Source organism: Copadichromis virginalis, linkage group LG2, assembly GCF_057382275.1.
Source record: "Copadichromis virginalis isolate Kocher_CV1m ecotype Utaka linkage group LG2, C_Virginalis_male_GT1.1, whole genome shotgun sequence".
NCBI lineage: Eukaryota > Metazoa > Chordata > Actinopteri > Cichliformes > Cichlidae > Copadichromis > Copadichromis virginalis.
Genome location: NC_140619.1, coordinates 22,453,285 through 22,471,093, shown reverse-complemented (window position 1 = coordinate 22,471,093; position 17,809 = coordinate 22,453,285). Strand labels below are relative to the sequence as shown.

At 43.4% G+C, this 17,809-nt stretch overlaps 2 protein-coding genes across 3 annotated transcripts in view; one reads left to right on the top strand and one right to left on the bottom strand.

Moving 5' to 3' along the window:
- gpc3 (glypican 3) overlaps window positions 1-17,809 on the top strand; it is a 155,535-nt gene that overhangs the window by 111,926 nt on the left and 25,800 nt on the right. Inside the window, exon 6 of the mRNA XM_085473790.1 lies at window positions 11,071-11,182. Coding sequence (XP_085329916.1) covers window positions 11,071-11,182 — 112 coding nt within the window. The remainder of the gene's footprint in view (window positions 1-11,070; window positions 11,183-17,809) is intronic.
- On the bottom strand, window positions 716-7,208 carry LOC146717267 (uncharacterized). 2 transcript variants are annotated; one of them, XR_014923038.1, is made up of 2 exons: window positions 917-7,208; window positions 716-815 (listed from the first exon to the last, which is right to left on the bottom strand). XR_014923038.1 is itself a non-coding variant. In XM_085473774.1 (2 exons), exon 2 carries the CDS (start codon window positions 6,165-6,167, stop codon window positions 1,320-1,322), a length of 4,848 nt encoding a protein of 1,615 aa, XP_085329900.1. In that variant the 5' UTR covers window positions 6,168-6,788; window positions 6,890-7,208; the 3' UTR covers window positions 716-1,319. The 2 variants fall into 2 exon arrangements, 1 of the variants encoding a protein (XP_085329900.1); XM_085473774.1 differs by having other exon boundaries at window positions 716-6,788; window positions 6,890-7,208.

Genomic DNA, 17,809 nt, shown 5'->3' with positions numbered 1-17,809 from the left:
GATGTTTTAAGTTCCCAAGGATGAAGGAGAATAAGTTCAGTACTTCTTGCACAAAGATATAAAAAAAAAAGAACCCGAGTCTGAGGAGGAGATATCAGGCTGGCAAGGGGGCAGAGCTGTCCTGAGGGGATGATTACAAGCTGGACCAAGCAGTGCGACAGGAAGGTGCAGGGGAGGCAGGAACAGGAGACAAAATGATGGAGAGATTACAGTGTCTCGCGGCAAGCAATTCTCCATGTCACCTGCGAGGGCATATGTCTGCAGATTCACTCTGGTGCATTTTCACTTCGAGATTTGTTCTGGATCATCTTCCATTATCTCCTGAGATAGGACCTTCTTCAGAGCCAAATGTGGCATTCATTCAGTGCATTGTCTCATGCAGATAAATTTAGACCGGGTGGGTGGGGAGGATAAGCACTGGAGGGGTCGGGTGCTGAATGTCTCTGATACTTGAGGAGTGATCTGTGGAGCTAAATGAGGCGCCTGTTATCGGGCTCTGTTTACCATCACACCTGGAAGCCAGATCAGAGGAGGAACACTTTTCACCACATCAAAGAGTGTTACCGTGCTAACTGTGATAAAAACGTAACGCCGTATCAACTCAAAACATTCCTCTTTTGGATCTACTGACAGTGTAAATTCATGTGTGTGTGATAATTGATTCAAAGATAAGATTCGGTGTCGACCGTGAATGTTTCATTTTGGGGATTATCACTCCCTCCAGTTAATACACGACACCACGGTTCTTCATTCACAGATGGATTTATTCTTCTGTCACACTTCTCCTCAGAAACACCATAAAATCCACCGTCAAACTGTTATTACATAAAAGTACAGAATGACCAACATAAATATTACAAATAAACATTTAAACCCAAGTTAACATATACGCGATAAACAAACACAGTTAACGTACCTCGCTGGCTGCACGTAACCGTGAGGGAATGAGTCCGCTTCAGGAACAAAACTTAACAAAAATAATTCCCAATTTCTTCTTCTTTGCAGCTTTCTTTTACTTTAAACTGCTTATTTATTCCTTCTTCTGCCTTAGTTAACTTATTAACTTAGCTTCTTGCACATGCTTTTTACTTCCCTTTACGTCACTTAAAAAGGCCTGTGTGCAACACAGAATGAACCTTAGTTCCTACCCCAAAAGGAACAATAAATAAAGAAAATAAATAACATAAATGAACACAATAAATTAAACAAACTGACATAATTTACATTTATGGCAGTTAAACTCCCACCAAATCTCAACTTGAGATTTCTTCACAGATTTGCATCTTCAAGTTATAAGCATTTAGTTTAACACATGCTTATTATTTGTCTTTGGATTTTACGTCCTTGGATTGCTGTAAATTCTTGATTTCACTGCTGAATACTTCTGTTTGGACCAATCTGATTAGGAAAAGTTCAGCTTGTTGTCTTTCCTCAACACTTGTACTTCCATTGAGTTTGGGACTAAGACCCTTAACTTGCTTAGCATGACGTTTAAGACAAGCAATAGCCTTAACAACTCTTTTCCAGTCAGAAAACTTAGTCAGGCGGTCCAACAATGTTCTATTTATCCTTGCGCTGGTGTTGAGCACCTGAGCCCTTCGAAGTTCTGGATCAGTATCACTAACCTCTCCCACCTTAGCATCTCTTGTGGGTAGCTCCCTTTCCCACAGAAAGTCTGGGCCAGTGAACCAATTTGAAGCAACGAGCCGATCTGCCGATAACCCTCTCGAAGCATGGTCCGCCGAATTGTCTTCGGACTGCACATGATACCACTGGTTGACATCTGTGGTGGCTTTGATTCTCTGGATCCTATTTGCCACGAAAACATGAAAGCGTCTGGCATCATTATTAATGTACCCGAGAACAACCTTTGAATCAGTCCAATAATATTCCTTAAGGTTGTCTATTTCGAGCTCATGTTTTAAGATGGCACCCATCTTCGCAGCAACCACTGCTGCAGACAACTCAAGCCTTGGAACTGTTGTGACCTTAGTGGGGGCAACACGTGCTTTCCCCATGACAAGTGAGCAGTGTACGCTGCCATTAGAGTCCACTGCTCTTAGATAAGTGCACTCCCCATAACCTGTGAAGCTAGCATCTGAGAAGTGATGTAACTCGTACTGCTTGACATCTATGAAGCTTGCTGGTATGTAGCACCTCTTAATCTTTACTTGACACAAGTTATGGAGATCTTGTAACCATGACTGCCACTGTGATCTGCACTCCTCTGAAAGTGGTTCATCCCAACTAGCTTTCTCTCGACTCAACTGTTGCAAGATCAACTTCCCACGCAAAACAAACGGTGCTACGAAACCCAAAGGATCGTAGATGGAAGCTACTGTGGATAGCACTCCCCTTCTCGTCATTGGGTGTTTCTTGACAGTTACTCTGAACTGAAAGTCATCAGAGGATACGCACCATTGCACGCCCAGTGCTCTTTCTAGGAGTGGCTCCCCTAAATCTATGTCCAGTTCTTTGACACTGTCTGCACACTCTTCCTTTGGTATTGACTCCAATACCTTCTTGCTGCTGGAAATGAACTTGTGTAGTCTAAGCTTGCCTGTGCTGCAAAGCTCTCTTGCTTCCTTGATCAGCTTGATTGCCTCAGCATCAGACCTTACACTCACCAGTCCATCATCAACATAAAAATTTCTTCGGATGAACTTGACAGTGCTTTGGTTAAATCGATCTTGACCTTCTGTGGCTAGATGTTTAAGTCCAAAATTGGCACAGCCAGGTGAGGAAGCTGCTCCAAACAAATGGACTTTCATCCGAAAAACTGATGGCGGAGACTCAAGATCACCATTCTCCCACCATAAGAACCTCAAGTAGTCTTGGTCTTCAGGCTTTACATGGAATTGATGAAACATTCGTTCCACATCACACATAATAGCGACTGGGCCCTTTCGAAATCTACAAAGAACTCCCACCAAGGTGTTTGTGAGCTCTGGCCCTGTAAGAAGGTAGTCATTCAATGACATGTCTTGAAATCTTGCCGAGCAATCAAAGACCACTCGCAGTTTCTCTGGCTTTTGAGGGTGGTATACGCCATGGTGGGGAATATACCAAGCTGATCGTTTATCAAGCTCTTTTTCTGGGACCTTTTCTGCTTCACCACGACTGATAATGTCTTCCATGAAGTTCATGTAGTCTCTCCGATATTTCTGGTCTCTCTTGAGCTTCTTTTCCAAGCACATGAGGCGTTGAACAGCACTTGGCTTGTTATTTGGTAGCTCTGGCCTGCTCTGTTTAAAAGGCAGAGGCATTTCAAGATGTCCGTCTTCTTTGTGCTTAATTTCTTCTTTCATTTTAGTCAAAAACCGGAGATCTTCTTGCGAGAGATTTGTCTCTTCTCCAAGCCTTTCACTGAAGTCAGATTCCAGCACCTTAAGTATGTCTTCTGGAGCAGTCATCTCCTTAATTCTTGTTTTGCAAACATAATGAACTTCGCTCTTCAACTTACTTGTTACTTTGGGTTCAGGGGTCACTTGCTTTACAATGATGCGGTGACTTACTCCTATTGCATCACTGTAGTGTTCACCTGGATCACCATAGCTCACTATGCTCCAGCCTACGTCAGTTTTCTGTGCGAAGGGCTGGTTGTCCTCACCACATACAACTTCTCTAGGCATTAGTGCTTGTGGACAGTTATACCCGATAAGAAGACCGATTTCACATTTCTTCGGCGGGGCAATGTGTTCCGCAAGATGCTCTAAATGAGGCCATGCCTTTGCAGTCTCTGGTGTTGGAATGTGTGTACGATTGGCAGGTATGAATTCACGAGTGTAGACCGTTGGCACTGTGATCTTCTTAGAAGAAGATAACCCTCTTATTTGTAGACCTTTGAGTCTTTTGCATGGTACAACTGTCTCCTTGGAAGACATTGTAGACAGCTTCAACTTGACTGGCTCTGCATTAACATCAAGAGCATCTACCACTTCTTCAAGAATGAATGAAGAATCACTTTGTGAATCTAACAGAGCATAGACAAGGACTTCTTTGTTTGAATCACTTGGCATTGATGCATAAACAGGAACTATTGCTGAAGTCTGAGCACTGTTACCATCATGCACAACTCTATTGGATGTGGTTTCGTGAGTGGTGTCTTGCGGCGATTGCGGCTTTCTTTCTTTACTGCAACTTGTCTCGTCATTTTCCTTTTGCTTTGAGCGACCCTCATGTAAGCATGTGGGGTGGCGCTTTGAGCAGGTGTCGCAGACCATCCGGTTGCTGCAATGCTTCGATTGATGGCCAGGACTCAAACAGCCAAAGCACAGTTTCTCACCTTGTATGAACTTCACTCTGTCAGCAACTGGCCTTGCAGTTAGTCTACGGCACTTGTGCAAGACATGCCCTGTTTTCTTACAAAACGTACATGTGCTTATGCTCTTCTCAGTGGTGTTAGTTGTAAAAATCCTTGCATTTGCTGCTTGGTTCTTAGAGGTCACTACATTCTGAGGTTTAGATCTTGTCCTTTCTGGCTCCCCTTGCCGCAAAGCATAGTAAGATGTAACAGGGTTACAAGCAATACTAGCCTCCAAAGTCAGGAAAGTTACGAAATACTTGAAATCTGGGAACCTTCCATGCTCCAGCTGATACTGTGTGGCTTTTCGGTTCCATCTGCTGCTTAACCAATCAGGCAACTTGGCTGTCAGTTTTTGGTTTTCAATGCCATCATCAAGAATACGCAGACTCTCATTGTGAGCCATGGCACATTCACAACTGCGTAAAAAGTCCACAAATTTCCTTAAGTCAGCGCTCTCTCTTGATGCTATCTTTGGCCAGGCATGTAATTTGTCTCGGCAGGCTTTGGCAATCATAAAAGGCTGGCCGTATCGCTCATTGAGGAGTTCCCATGCAGCAACATATGCAGTATCTGAACCAATCAGAAAATAACCTTCTAATGCCTCTCTAGCTGCTCCTCCAACATATTTCTGGAGGAAGAATATTTTCTCCGAGCTTGGAATGTTTTTCTTTTCAATAAGAGTTTGGAAGGATGACTTCCAATGATTAAACTTGAGTGGATCACCACTAAAAACTGTGGGCTCTGGAATGGGTAGCCTATTTGCTGATATAGCCTCAGCTAAGACCTTCACGAGCTCTCCTGTGCTATCGTGGAGCACATGTGTTAGCACTGCATCCTTTGGTGGTTGTGAGTGCTGGTCCTCAGTCTTCACCTGATTGAGTGGCTGCATAACCTTATGTAGATTCAGGCTCTGTGCAGCATTCCCTTGGGCTGGACTGAGCTCACTCTCATCATATACTTGAAGCCTTGCTTTGGCTGCATTCAGCCTTTTCAAATTTTCCAAACGCTCAAGTTCTCTCTTTAGGTTTTCTACAGACCTTCTTCTTGCAGCATTCTCTTCTTGCTGTTTCTTTAAGAGAGCAGCCTCTTGTTTCTCTCTTTCTAGCCTACGTTCAGTTTCTTCCCTTTCTCCTTCAAGACGACGAGCTAATGCTGCTGCTTCTTGGTCTGCAATGATCAACCTCTCTTCAGCTTCAAGGTTTTGCAGTTTCTCTTCGTGGCCCTCTTGTTCAGCCATAATCTGCAGTACAGCCTGTGTAGCTGCATACTCGGCAGCAGCTTCTTGTCTTCTAAGTGAAGATACGTTTGAGTGAATAGAAGAAGCTTTAGAACCATTAGAGGCAGGAAGTGAAACACTGGAGGCTGACGATGAGAATACAGAACTATTATCTGGCCAAATCAACTCCTCCGCTGTTCCCTGCATTTCAGATTGAGCATTTTGTACTACAGTCTTTGTGATCGAGATGCAGTTATCCATCTTGCGACGCATGTCATGGGCTGGTTGATCAATTCTTCTGTAATCATCATAAGCAATGTTCAACTCAGATAATTCCCTTTGAATACTGGTGATGTGTTCTTGTAGGATGTCACTAGGATCCTGTTTTAATACAGATCTTTTAGCTACCTTAATCAGAGCTTTCCATCGTTCATATTTGCTGTCAAAGCGAAGCAAAAGCCCTTTGATTTGCTCTTTCTGAAACTCTTTTCCTTTTTCTGTTAATGTTCGGGCTCTTTCACTTCTACGAGGCTCTTCAGGTGGTGCTATATTTTGCCCGATATTTGATTCACCTGTCTGTTCTAACTCAGTCTCTTCTTCCGGAGCAGCTACTGCACCCTGAGCTTCTTTACTTGTATGTGACATTTTGATTATTTAGACACAAATATACACAGGCAGCATAGAAGAGCAAGCTGCAACAACATTTGTGAATACTGAAAGAATGAGCTTAACTAAATGAAGTCACTCTCATTCAAATTAGCCCATACATGTAGAATATTACAGAGTAAGTACACTTAACAGAGTTCTTAAAAGACACTGAACCATAAATACAAACTGAATTTCTGTCAAAATGTACAAAGTTTACTTCTGCCCTTTCAGAGCCAACTATAATTATTCAGCTGAACATGAATTTACATCTCTTACGTAAATGCACATTCATATACGTGAAACAGCGTGGCTGCCAGGCTATACACAGTTCCTTTTAGTTTCCAACTCTTGTGTTACTTTTCAGACCAAAAACTTTAGAGTCTGGCTTATAGACTTCTTCATGAAAACCTTATGAACCTGTGTGTCCTAAACAGTGGCTTATCTGTGTTCCCGTCTTGATGAGCTGTCGAATTTGCGCTGATAGGGCGAGTCTGGGCAGGTCCGAGTTTGACTATCACTCCCTCCAGTTAATACACGACACCACGGTTCTTCATTCACAGATGGATTTATTCTTCTGTCACACTTCTCCTCAGAAACACCATAAAATCCACCGTCAAACTGTTATTACATAAAAGTACAGAATGACCAACATAAATATTACAAATAAACATTTAAACCCAAGTTAACATATACGCGATAAACAAACACAGTTAACGTACCTCGCTGGCTGCACGTAACCGTGAGGGAATGAGTCCGCTTCAGGAACAAAACTTAACAAAAATAATTCCCAATTTCTTCTTCTTTGCAGCTTTCTTTTACTTTAAACTGCTTATTTATTCCTTCTTCTGCCTTAGTTAACTTATTAACTTAGCTTCTTGCACATGCTTTTTACTTCCCTTTACGTCACTTAAAAAGGCCTGTGTGCAACACAGAATGAACCTTAGTTCCTACCCCAAAAGGAACAATAAATAAAGAAAATAAATAACATAAATGAACACAATAAATTAAACAAACTGACATAATTTACATTTATGGCAGTTAAAGGGATTGTGACGATGGAGACTGAGAGGAGGTCAGCAGATATCATATTTAAAGAGTTTCAGCTGCTGCCATGTTGATTTTTGCAGCCAGAAATAAGCAAATGTGGTCCAGAAGGATAGCAGCAAGACTGAAAGTTAAGGTTTACCAGGTGGTAGTGAGACCTGATGCAATGTATGGTTTGGAGATGGGAGTGACCAGAATGGACAGCAGTAGAAATGAGACTATCAAGCTGGGAAGGTTTGAACATGTGCAGAGGAGGGATATACTGGAGAAAAGGTGTTGAAGATGGAGCTTCCAGACAGGAGGAAAAGAAGAAGACCTCAGAGAAGATTCATGGATGTAGTGAAGGAGGTAGAGTGAGATGAAAACAGGAGAAAGGACATAAAGATAGAGTGCTAAGTTAGCGAGTTAGCTGTCCCTAGCCAGCTTAGCTAGCAAGCTGCACCCGTGAAGCACAGACACTTGCTGCAACAGGCACCAGCAGTATAACACAGATAGGTGGAGTCGAGTTCTAGGTCACAGCCCAACTGTAAGCCTAAATCCACATGGATGGGAGCCGGATTCAAGTGGCCACTAAAGGAACTGCAGTTTTTGGGGCTTCAACTCTGTTTTCAGCCTCAGTGGCTGCCACATGCTCCGTGCCCACTGTCATCCTTTAGCATTGTGTTAAATTATAGTTGTCTGAGAGCCTACAGCACATGCTATGCTAAATGTCTTGTGAGGCCTTGAGTTGAGTCAGATACGACTCTTTATGCTAACACTCTGCCAGCGGCAATGCTATTTAGATATATAGACACTTAAAGAATAACAGAGCCTAATGGGAAAGTTCAGAGTTTTAAGCTTGTATCAAATTTATTTTTAAAAACTGGTTCTACTTAAAGAGGTGAAGAAAGTTGAAGCATCACCAAAGGTATTTCCATTCTTTCTGAGGAAAACATGAATTCCCTCAGCAGATTTAATCTAATTGTGTAATCAGAGTCCCCAACTTTTCTTTACAAGGAAGAAATGCCATTAGTGCCAAACTGGGTCAATAAAAAGCAGAAATGGTTTGTCACACTCTGACAGACTCGACTGAATTCATGACAGCTGATGTGATGTGGTACATGTAAGAATTACTGTGGCCCCAAAGACATCATACACAATAATGCATATCTGTATATATGTTTTTTCAGTCACAGTTGATTTAAAGCAAATGATTTAGTACCTCCGTCAGCTAGAACAATTTCACCCCACCCTCAAACATTAACCTCATGGTCTAAAGTTAAGGTAACGCGAGCTTCATAGTCAGTGTCATGTTTCGTCTTTGCATGTAGGGTAGCAAAACCAAATTTTACGGCAATCCATCAACAATTTCTGAGAAAGTTCAACCTGGACCAGTGCAGACTGGCCAAGAATCGAGATAAGTCGTTTCAAGGAGCCATTAAAAGGGAACCATTATCCTCTCCCTTAGAGTCTCCCATGTGAATATGCTGTTACTGAGGTGGATGCTCATATTACAAATGGTCAGTGGTTCAATGATTTCAGCATATGTACAATAAAAGCTAAGGCTTTAAGAACGTTTGTACCTGCCATGTGAACGGCACCGTATGACAAAGTTAACGTCAGACTGTCGCTTGCAGCACTTTCTGCCGGTCGTGCACCGCTTTTTGAAACCTGCTGCGTTGTACTGTTGCTACGGCAGCTAGGATGAATAAAACGAGTGCATAATTGTGTCAGTTTTTACCACCATTTTAATGATACATTAGTACAGAAGAGCGGAGCTACTGATGATGTAAAGTAAGCAACTCCGCCCACCTGCTGTTCAAACTTGACATTTACAAGGGGTCAGCCAGTTGGAAGAAATCTGGCTTAATTTAGTTTAAAGGAAAGGGAAGGATTGAGTATTAAAGAATAATGAGGATTATGTTGAAGTTAGAATCATGCAGCGCTCCAAAAATAAAAGTATAGAGCATAATGCGCCCACTTTAATGAGACTTAAGTTCACCCACCTGCTGCTCCATCACAGCTGTTTGTATGAACTCTGAATTTTGTGTTTTCTCAGTGCGACATTAAAACAAAGGAACAGTGTCAATAATCACGTGTGTGTCTGTGTTTGTGTGTGTTAGACAAGATTCTTAGGCACAGAAAAAGGTGTTTGTATAAACGTGTGTGTGTGAATGTGGCTTGTAGTAGGACGTGTTCTTCTACTTCTGCGGGTTATTTTGCTGCGAGAGATGGCAGCCTCACACTGGACCTAATGGCAGCGTGGTAATTGGTGTTACATTAGATTAAGTTATCGCAAGCATGAGGCGATGTGATCAGCTCTGCTGGCAGCGAACAATAACACAAGCAGGATTGGATAACGAGCCGAGAGTCGACAACTGAGACTATCGGCGGTGAAAAACGGTTTAACGGTGAGACACGCTAAATTATATTGTGGTAAAATTATCTGACAGGCACTTATCATGTGAAACACTAACCTGCCTCGGCTTCTTATCGTCACTCAAAATCTCCCTGTCCTAATCCTCCCTCCTCTTAACCATATTTCCTCTTTTCCTCTGCTTAAGTGATCACACGTTTTTCCATTATTCATGTGATAATTAGCAGCGAAGAAGGGATGAGATCATGGATAATAAGAAGAATAAATAACTGGGGAAATGTAATTTGAGCTTAATGAAAAGTCTGACTTGGAGGAGAATGAAAGACTGATGAAAAGAGACGGCAGCTCATAGGTGTGTGTGTGTGAGTGTGTGAGTGTGTGTGTGAGTGTGTGTTGGGGGAGTGTGCCCACAGGGCTGTTTAAAAGAGAGAGAACAAAGGATGACCTCATACTTTACACACAAACACACACATGTGCACAGATTCTTTTTTCAAGGCCCCTTTTTCGCTCTCGCTAATCTACTTCCTCTAAAATAGTTCGTCCTTCATCTTTTCAAACATTTACAACAACACGGCAGACGACATTTACGCTGCAGCGTGACATCCACTGCGGCACCTGAGAGAGATGTCTGATTCAGGTTCACCTAAACGTGCTCGTCTCAGTCAAGCAGAATTAGCCGGTCTCATCCTTCCGAGCGTGCGGTGAGGAAGGGGTTAAACCCTTGGGACTGTCAGAAGTGAAAAAAAAAAACACACCTGCAGGAAAGTCTCAACATGAAAGAACAGCTGTGAAGAAATCTACCTTTCAGACATCCCAGCTCCTCCTCTTCATAGTGTACACAAGTGTAAACAGAGCAGCACTTCCTCAGTCGTACATTTATGCATGTAAGAGCCTGCCCGTGTGCTACTTCTACCTAAATATACCCTCACAGCTAAAGCAGGGCAAAAATACATCTCTGCTAATGTTCTCTCATTAACTTCAGATGATTAAAAAGCTACTAACTGAGCAGATAATGTGCATGAAATTAATCAGCAGCCAAACTTTACATGATAGTTCAAGATCTTTGGGGATGTTGTCGGCACCCTTGAAACACTTAAAAATGTCAAAGAAGGTGGTAATGTAACAGCCTGCCTCTTAAAGGCAGATGTTCAGAGTTAGCGTGTGATGAGTGATGAATTGCAGCCTTTATAACTTCATTAACAGCATTAAGCTGTCTTTAAACAGCAGATCTTGGATAAATATCAACCCGCCTCTGGTTTTGTAGCTGTAGCTTCTCCATTGAGGGAAAAGTTGGTTCTTTGGTCAGAGCTCATTGACAAATGAGTTTTTTAGCTCAGGAAACTAAAATCCAGAAGACCTGAGATTCCTCTTATCAACACTAGATGGTGATAAATCCCTGTTTGTGTCTTCCACAAAGGTAGCTTGGCCTGAAGTCACTGAAGCTCTTCAGAGTTTCATAAACATAAGGCTTATTTAAGCATTTTCTTCCCGTCCTTTCAGATATCCTGGGCCCGGCCTAAAACGACTGCACCCCAGCTCCGAGTCCAGGAGCAACAAGCCGCCTGAGCCGGTCATCAGCCAGATCATAGACAAACTCAAACACATCAACCAGGTGAGCTGTGCTCTTTTATTTCCTTCATGGTTATAGCTCCGGCTCTGCAGAGGTGGGATAGTCCACTCTCCCATTAGCTCTGCTTCTTGGCTCACAGTTGGACACTGATTCCCAAGCTGCTGGAGGCCCTGCTCTGCAGCTCCTGTGGGGGTCAGCACAAGCCAAGTAAAGATTTTAAATAAGGATGTTTTGTTTACTATTTTGCCCTTTTAAAACACAGCAAAACACTTGTGACTGGAAACTGTTTTTAAAAAAAGCTCTTCCTGGACACAAATTCTCCCGCATGGCAGCCAGAATATGAAAGGATGCGTGTCCTCCATCCACAAAAGGCCCAGCTGTCATCAAGGCCGAAGCCCTTGTTTTTTTCCCACCACTTCCGCTGGCATGTAAACCACGGTCGGGGCAGGCTGGCTTTGTTCAGAGATGCAGGATCGAACTCACGTATCAGCCCACAGATCTGCCGGCACTTCCTGATTCTTGGTGGTTGCATTTGTAGCTGTCAACACTTCTAGCTGACTACCCCTCGCCCCCTCCCGCATGCATACACACATATGTGTGCATGTTAACACGAGTCTGTTTGAGCTTTAGGATGTTGTAGCCCTGTCAAGGTGGATTCCCCTGTTTAAAAGGGAACCTGGGAGATCTAAGAAGTAGCTCCGGACCCTTCTGCACTCCCCGCTGACAACCAGAGAGCCTCAAGAAAAAACAAAATTGAGAGGGCTGTGGGTTGAAACGAATTCTATCATTTACTTCCACAGTATTACTTCATTCATATGTGTCAGACGCCTCCTGCTGCCTTCAAACGCCACCATACCTGATTCATCCTGGCTCTACATACGTTGGGCAGTTTAAACGCTCATTCCTAAAAATGTGGGTCTTATTTTTTTTATAGCTTTGGCCATCTTTTCTGTGAGCTGTGAAGACGTTGGACTCACCAGAGAAAGTTCCTGACATTCACTGGGGAAAGAAAAACTGTTTAACCATTTTATTTGGTGCTAAAACGCAAAGAAAGCATAAAATGTCAATAATAATCCCTGAGTGCAGAGACCAGGATGGATGTTTTGTGTAATAATTTCAGTGTAAAATCAGTGTGATCACCTGACTGTGCATTTTTTGCCCTTTCAGCCTTCTTTGGAGGAATTTTGTACACTATTATTATAAGTAGGAGTGAGAGCCAAAATGACCAAAATAAAAGCCAAGCTGTAATAAACCTGAATTATCCTGTAAGCTTAAAAACACAGGACATACCCTTTAATGTAATAAGTCTTTCAAAACTTCCTGCATCGGCACAGATAAACAATTGTAGCCATATGATTACAAGCAGAGCTGCTGCAGTGCAGACTGTTTACCATCCTGATAGGCTTTTGATGAGATTTTGCAAGAAAATGCAGTTTAGTGAAATGACTGAGCTCATTGTGTTATAGATATTGAGACAATCCCTTGGAAGCATGAACTCAGTCAAGTCATATGTTCTCAGTAACCTAATTTCCATTTCTAATTGGCTCGCATGTTGCACTGATGATGTGGCAAACATGTGGACATTTATGGGGTTTTTCTTCTGTTTACACAATCGGTTAATATTTATGCAGATTGACCATTCGCAAGGGAGCTTTTAGTCTCATATCTGATGACCGTGCAGCAGAGTCAAGCGTGTTTCTGCTTCGGCTCCCCTTCCCTTCAGATCTTAACTTCAATGGCCTGGATTAACATCTGACAAAAGAATGACTGCACTTGATTGCATATTTCATGTGCAGTAAAACTGTTCATGGCTCACAGCCATGCTTTCCCTCCCCCCTTTTGTTGCAGAAATTGGTTTTAAAAATATTAGTGTAATCCTATCACCATTATACTTGGGCGTGCAAAATGACAGGAACACCTTGTAATGTTGTGCAATCTGCTGCAACAGTCCTGCTGTAAATCAGCCCACTGAGAAGTTTAAAGTATTGGAATTTTAGGGGAAGATGACTCACCGAGTTTATCTTGATAGTAATTTGTAATTTTCTTGTAACATCTCTTATCAAAACATATGAAACTAATTCGTTTTCATAAAAATAAAATTACTTTTGCTTTAGTTGGAGCTCTGAGACACAATAAAACTGCTAATCTGCACAATGTCCATTTACCTGACGTTGTTGTTAACATGGTAATAGATCTAATGTTTATTATTGCCACTGTGGGGGGGGTGGCATGTTAGTATGGGAGCTCAACCAATAAACTGGTAGAGTGATGTTAATAATGGGCTTAATTTCTAGAATACTGTGGCTGCAAACCCAGCACAAACTCTGACCCCTCCACCACTGTTCTTGACAGTTGGTAAGAGATGTGCTCTGTTCGCTTTTCTCCAAACATGGCGCTGTGCACTACGGTCAAACATCTGCACTTTGGTCTCGTGTGTCCAAACAACATTGTTCCAGAAGTCCTGTGTTTTGTTCAGATGGAGCTTTGCAAATATAAACCATGCTGTCATGCTCTTTTTGGAGAGAGGAGGCTTTCTCCTGGCAACCCTTCCAAACAGGCCAGACTTGTTCAGGGGTGAATTTGCTGGACTGTCCACATATCTGAACGCTTCAGACCAGGAAACTGCAAAAACCAAACTGCTCACACTTGCTGATTATCAGTTAATGATCAATGATTAGCAATGCCTGGCTGCTACTTGCAATGTATTCAAGTTTTCACAGACTGCATAGAATTGTCCGTCCATTAGGGGCCAGACTTTACTCCCAGCCACAAATGTTAACCCCCTGGTTGAGCTAGAAGAAAAAGAAGGGGATCGTCAAAGTCCTTCGACATACCTAACGAAACACATGAATGCATACATACTTTTACCTGCTAATTAAAAACAGTTGCCAGACTCAGTGGGATCCTTCCTTTGGGAAGCCAAGAATAACAATTTGCCAAATTTCAAATCTGAAACCAAGTTGTGTACCAAGTGACTTGGCAGCATAACCATACCCAGAGCTACAATGCTAATATGTTTGAAAGGATACCTGCCAACAGGGAAGGATCAAGTCGCTCTTCAACAGAGAGGCACAGCCCTAAACATACTTTCTAATCCTGCTAAATGTTTATTGAGTATACACCGCATTTCATGGTCCTGCTCTCCGCTTGCATATTGTAAACAACCACCGAGGGCACTGGAGAAAGTGATGTTGTTCAGTTAAAAGCAGTTTTACAAGGTCTCCGCCTCCCCGCCAGTTGAAAGATCGACAGTTCCAGATGATGCAGGGCTAAAAGCAACTAATTAACCATGTGATATGAAAGAGTGGGGCCATGGCTCACAGATAATTACTTTCATCTGCCCTGTTTATATGCAAAGTGTATGAGGACAGGCCAACGGTGAGATAGTAATGTTGCGTAATGGTCCAGGAAGGCAAACAGCGGAGTGCCATGTTGATTAAAACCTGCAGTATTCACAGACGATCGTGCTCAGATGAATGTGCACATGTAAGTCCTGGATATGCATTCAGCTCTGCATGCTGGACAGGGGTCGCTTGCATACAGTCCTCTGCAAATCCTATAAGGCTCTTTTTCTCCTGTGCACATTTTCCATTTGAATGAACATTATTCTCCTTTTGGCTGGAGCAGCGAACATGATCAGCGGTTCTTCCAGGTCTTACTGACCCACTTTCAAGCAGTGAATCGGTCCCAGACCATAGTATGTAAGACTGTGTCGTAAAATATACATTCTCCAAGAGCGAGAGGGAACGTGGGACCCCTCAAAAAATCGACTTCCTTCCAACTTTAATCCCTCTGATGTTTCATTCCTCGACTCTTAAGTGCTCCGTGACGATGGCCCCGTGAAATGCAACTATGCGGCGGAAATGTGTCATTTCTCACGTTGTCAGTGTTGATCAAAGTATCAGCAGATACAGAGACAGTTTGGCAGGGGACCCCTTGCCTTTGTGCCTCTGTGAGGCTAAACTAAACACAATAAGAAGAGGAAAAAATTCAGAGCCGGTCGCCTCAGCTTATAAAACAGCGTTTTCTCACGCCTGAACCAGTTGATGTCATGACTGAGCCGTAGCCAAGTTTAAAGTGAGCCGCACACTATAAATGGATGAGGAGAAATGGCTTTCTCCTTCAGTTATTGCTTCCCGACTTGGAATCTTTAAACAGTGCGGGACTGTGAGGAGCCACGGACATTTTTGTGCATGCAAACACTGTGTGTAACAAATTCCCGTGTGAGGTCCTGTCTGTATATGCAATATGAGCTGATAAAGACGAGAGTGCTCGAGCTCGCTCTCTCCCCGGCTCTGACGTCAGGTTTGAGATATTCTTTTGATGCCAGACTGGCGATTCTTCCTGGTTTTCTTGCTGAGAAGTGGACTGTGTGAACGTGACTCCGCATTAACACTTTCGTTTTTCGTGAAGTTCTTGCGCGCAGGGGACGTAGGGGCGTTAGCGCTCCTAAATTAGAACATATTATATTGATGATGTGTTCTTGTTCTGGGGGGATTAGTTTGTTTTTTTTGTTGTTTTTTCTGAACATCTGTTTAACTTCCCAGAGTATCAAGTTTCTCCTCTGAACAACTAATCTGGCAGGAGATGGTTGAGCTAGTGGCAAAATAGAGCAATTATGTGATTGGTCTTTGATTACAGAGCGTTTCATTTGTCAGATGAGTTTGCCATTTGGAGGGTCAGACCTCCTGGGATTCTTCTGACAGCCCCCCTTTTCTGGCTACACGACACTCTTTGGAGAGCTTAAATTTGGAATGCATCTTTTATGAGTCAGTTTCATTAAAACACAGCTGTTTGATCTGACACTGTTATAATTGCTCTGTAATTTGAAAAATAACTTCTTCACATTGCCAGCCAAAGCTTTCATTTTCAGCTATTTGAACATTTTAGCTTTTACTTCCATCCGTCTCTATCCCTCTCTGTTCGTTTCACTTCTTTCCATCTCCCCAGCTGTGCTGAGTTGTGTGTGACAGACTGCAGCGCTGTCGCCCTTCGCTCCTCCAGCCCCCACCTTCTATCCCCCCCCTAAAACCCCAAGACCCCCCCCCTCCCTCTTCCCCACACCCACCTCTCTTCTGCTCGCAGCTTCCCAGACTAATTGAAGCCAGAACCTGGGAAAATCCTGCAGGTAGGACAGGAATCCAGGGTGGAAAATGAACCAGATCCCAAGCGCCACAAATTCCATCACGCAGTCTCACTTCCTCCGAGCCACCAGAGCCTGGGCGGCGTGCGCTTGACACCTAGTGCATGTTTGCGCAGAATGTACTCTTTAATATCATAACTCACAGAAACACTCGTCCTGAGTCACTGTGCACAGTGGTAGTAATTAATTACGGACACGTCGAAGCTCATATAGCAGGAATATATAAATAAGAAACCCTTTACTGAATACTACTGTAGAGATGTGTGCAGTGGCCTTTAACTTAGGACTAATGCACACTATGAGTGTCTACTAGGCCTGCTGTTTTGTAAACTTGCTAACCTAGTCATTACACGTACTCCAGTCAAAGAGACTGACTTCTGTTTGATGTTATTGACTGAGAGGGTTTTGAAGCGGGGGGTTTTTTTTTTTTTATGTATCCCCTCAGGGCTTTGTCCTCTCGCCCTCCTCGTCTTTTTTTATTTTCTTTTTTTTCATGTACAGCAGAGAGGAAAGAGGGGATGCTAATATTTGTGAGTGGGTACGAGCTCACGAGGGGTGCTTTAAATGATGTGTGACACCTGGTGTAAACCTCTGAAGGGGCTGCAGGGCGTTTGTGTACCCCTGTTAGCGCACCGTACATGCGTGTTATCCTTTCGTTTTCCGGAGACTTAGGAATTCATGGTAAGTTTAGGATTTGAGCAGTTGTGGTTCCTTAACTTGACAAATCCAACCAACAGATTACACACACACTCACACACCATTCTCCCACCCCAGGCTTTCTCCCCTGCTGACTGTGAGGTCAGACAGAGCATGTGAGGGGCCTTTTCCTCCCAATTAGTCTGCCTGCTAATGAGTCCCAACCATCCTTTCTACCACTGCCACCCGTTCCTCCTTACCTCCATACCTCCACCTCTCCCTCCATCTTTGCCCCCTCCCCAAACCCTCAATCAATCCTGAGGCCCATGCCACCCCCTTCGCTCCCACACTACTACCACCCCAGTGGGTGTAATTATCACACAGCCGGCTTATAAAAACCCCGCAGCACAAGGCGGGCACTCGCCTTGCTGAGCAGGAACACCGGTGAGGGGTATTTTCCTATTTTTTACCTGTGACTCTGAGCTGAGGGCTTGCTTGCTTGTTTGTTTGTTTGTTTGTTTGTCTTTTTCGTGCTAACTTTTCTTTGCTGATTCTTGACTTTTCGTTGAACTGTCAGGGAATCGGACAGCTGAGTCTTCCTGCTGCGTTCTCACACTCTCTGTCGCTGGGCACAGTCATATGTTGCTGTGTAACAGGATACCTCCCCGTAGAGGTCACGGGTCACACTTCCTGTTTCCTGTTTCTGCTAGGTCATCATAGGGTCTTATCCGCGAGGGTCATAGACCTCCCCGTTCATCCTGCGCCTTTTGTTTGGGACAGCAGTGCTCAGGGCGGAGTGGGTGGTTACAGCTCAGTTGAGGCTCCTCTCTAGACCCGTCAAAATGTCAGCACTCCCAAATTTTATCATCCCCTCTCATGCTCCCCGTCTT

Coding starts and splice junctions, on each gene's coding strand:
- LOC146717267 (XM_085473774.1), bottom strand. CDS start 6,167: ATGTCACATACAAGTAAAGAAGCTCAGGGTGCAGTAGCTGCTCCGGAA.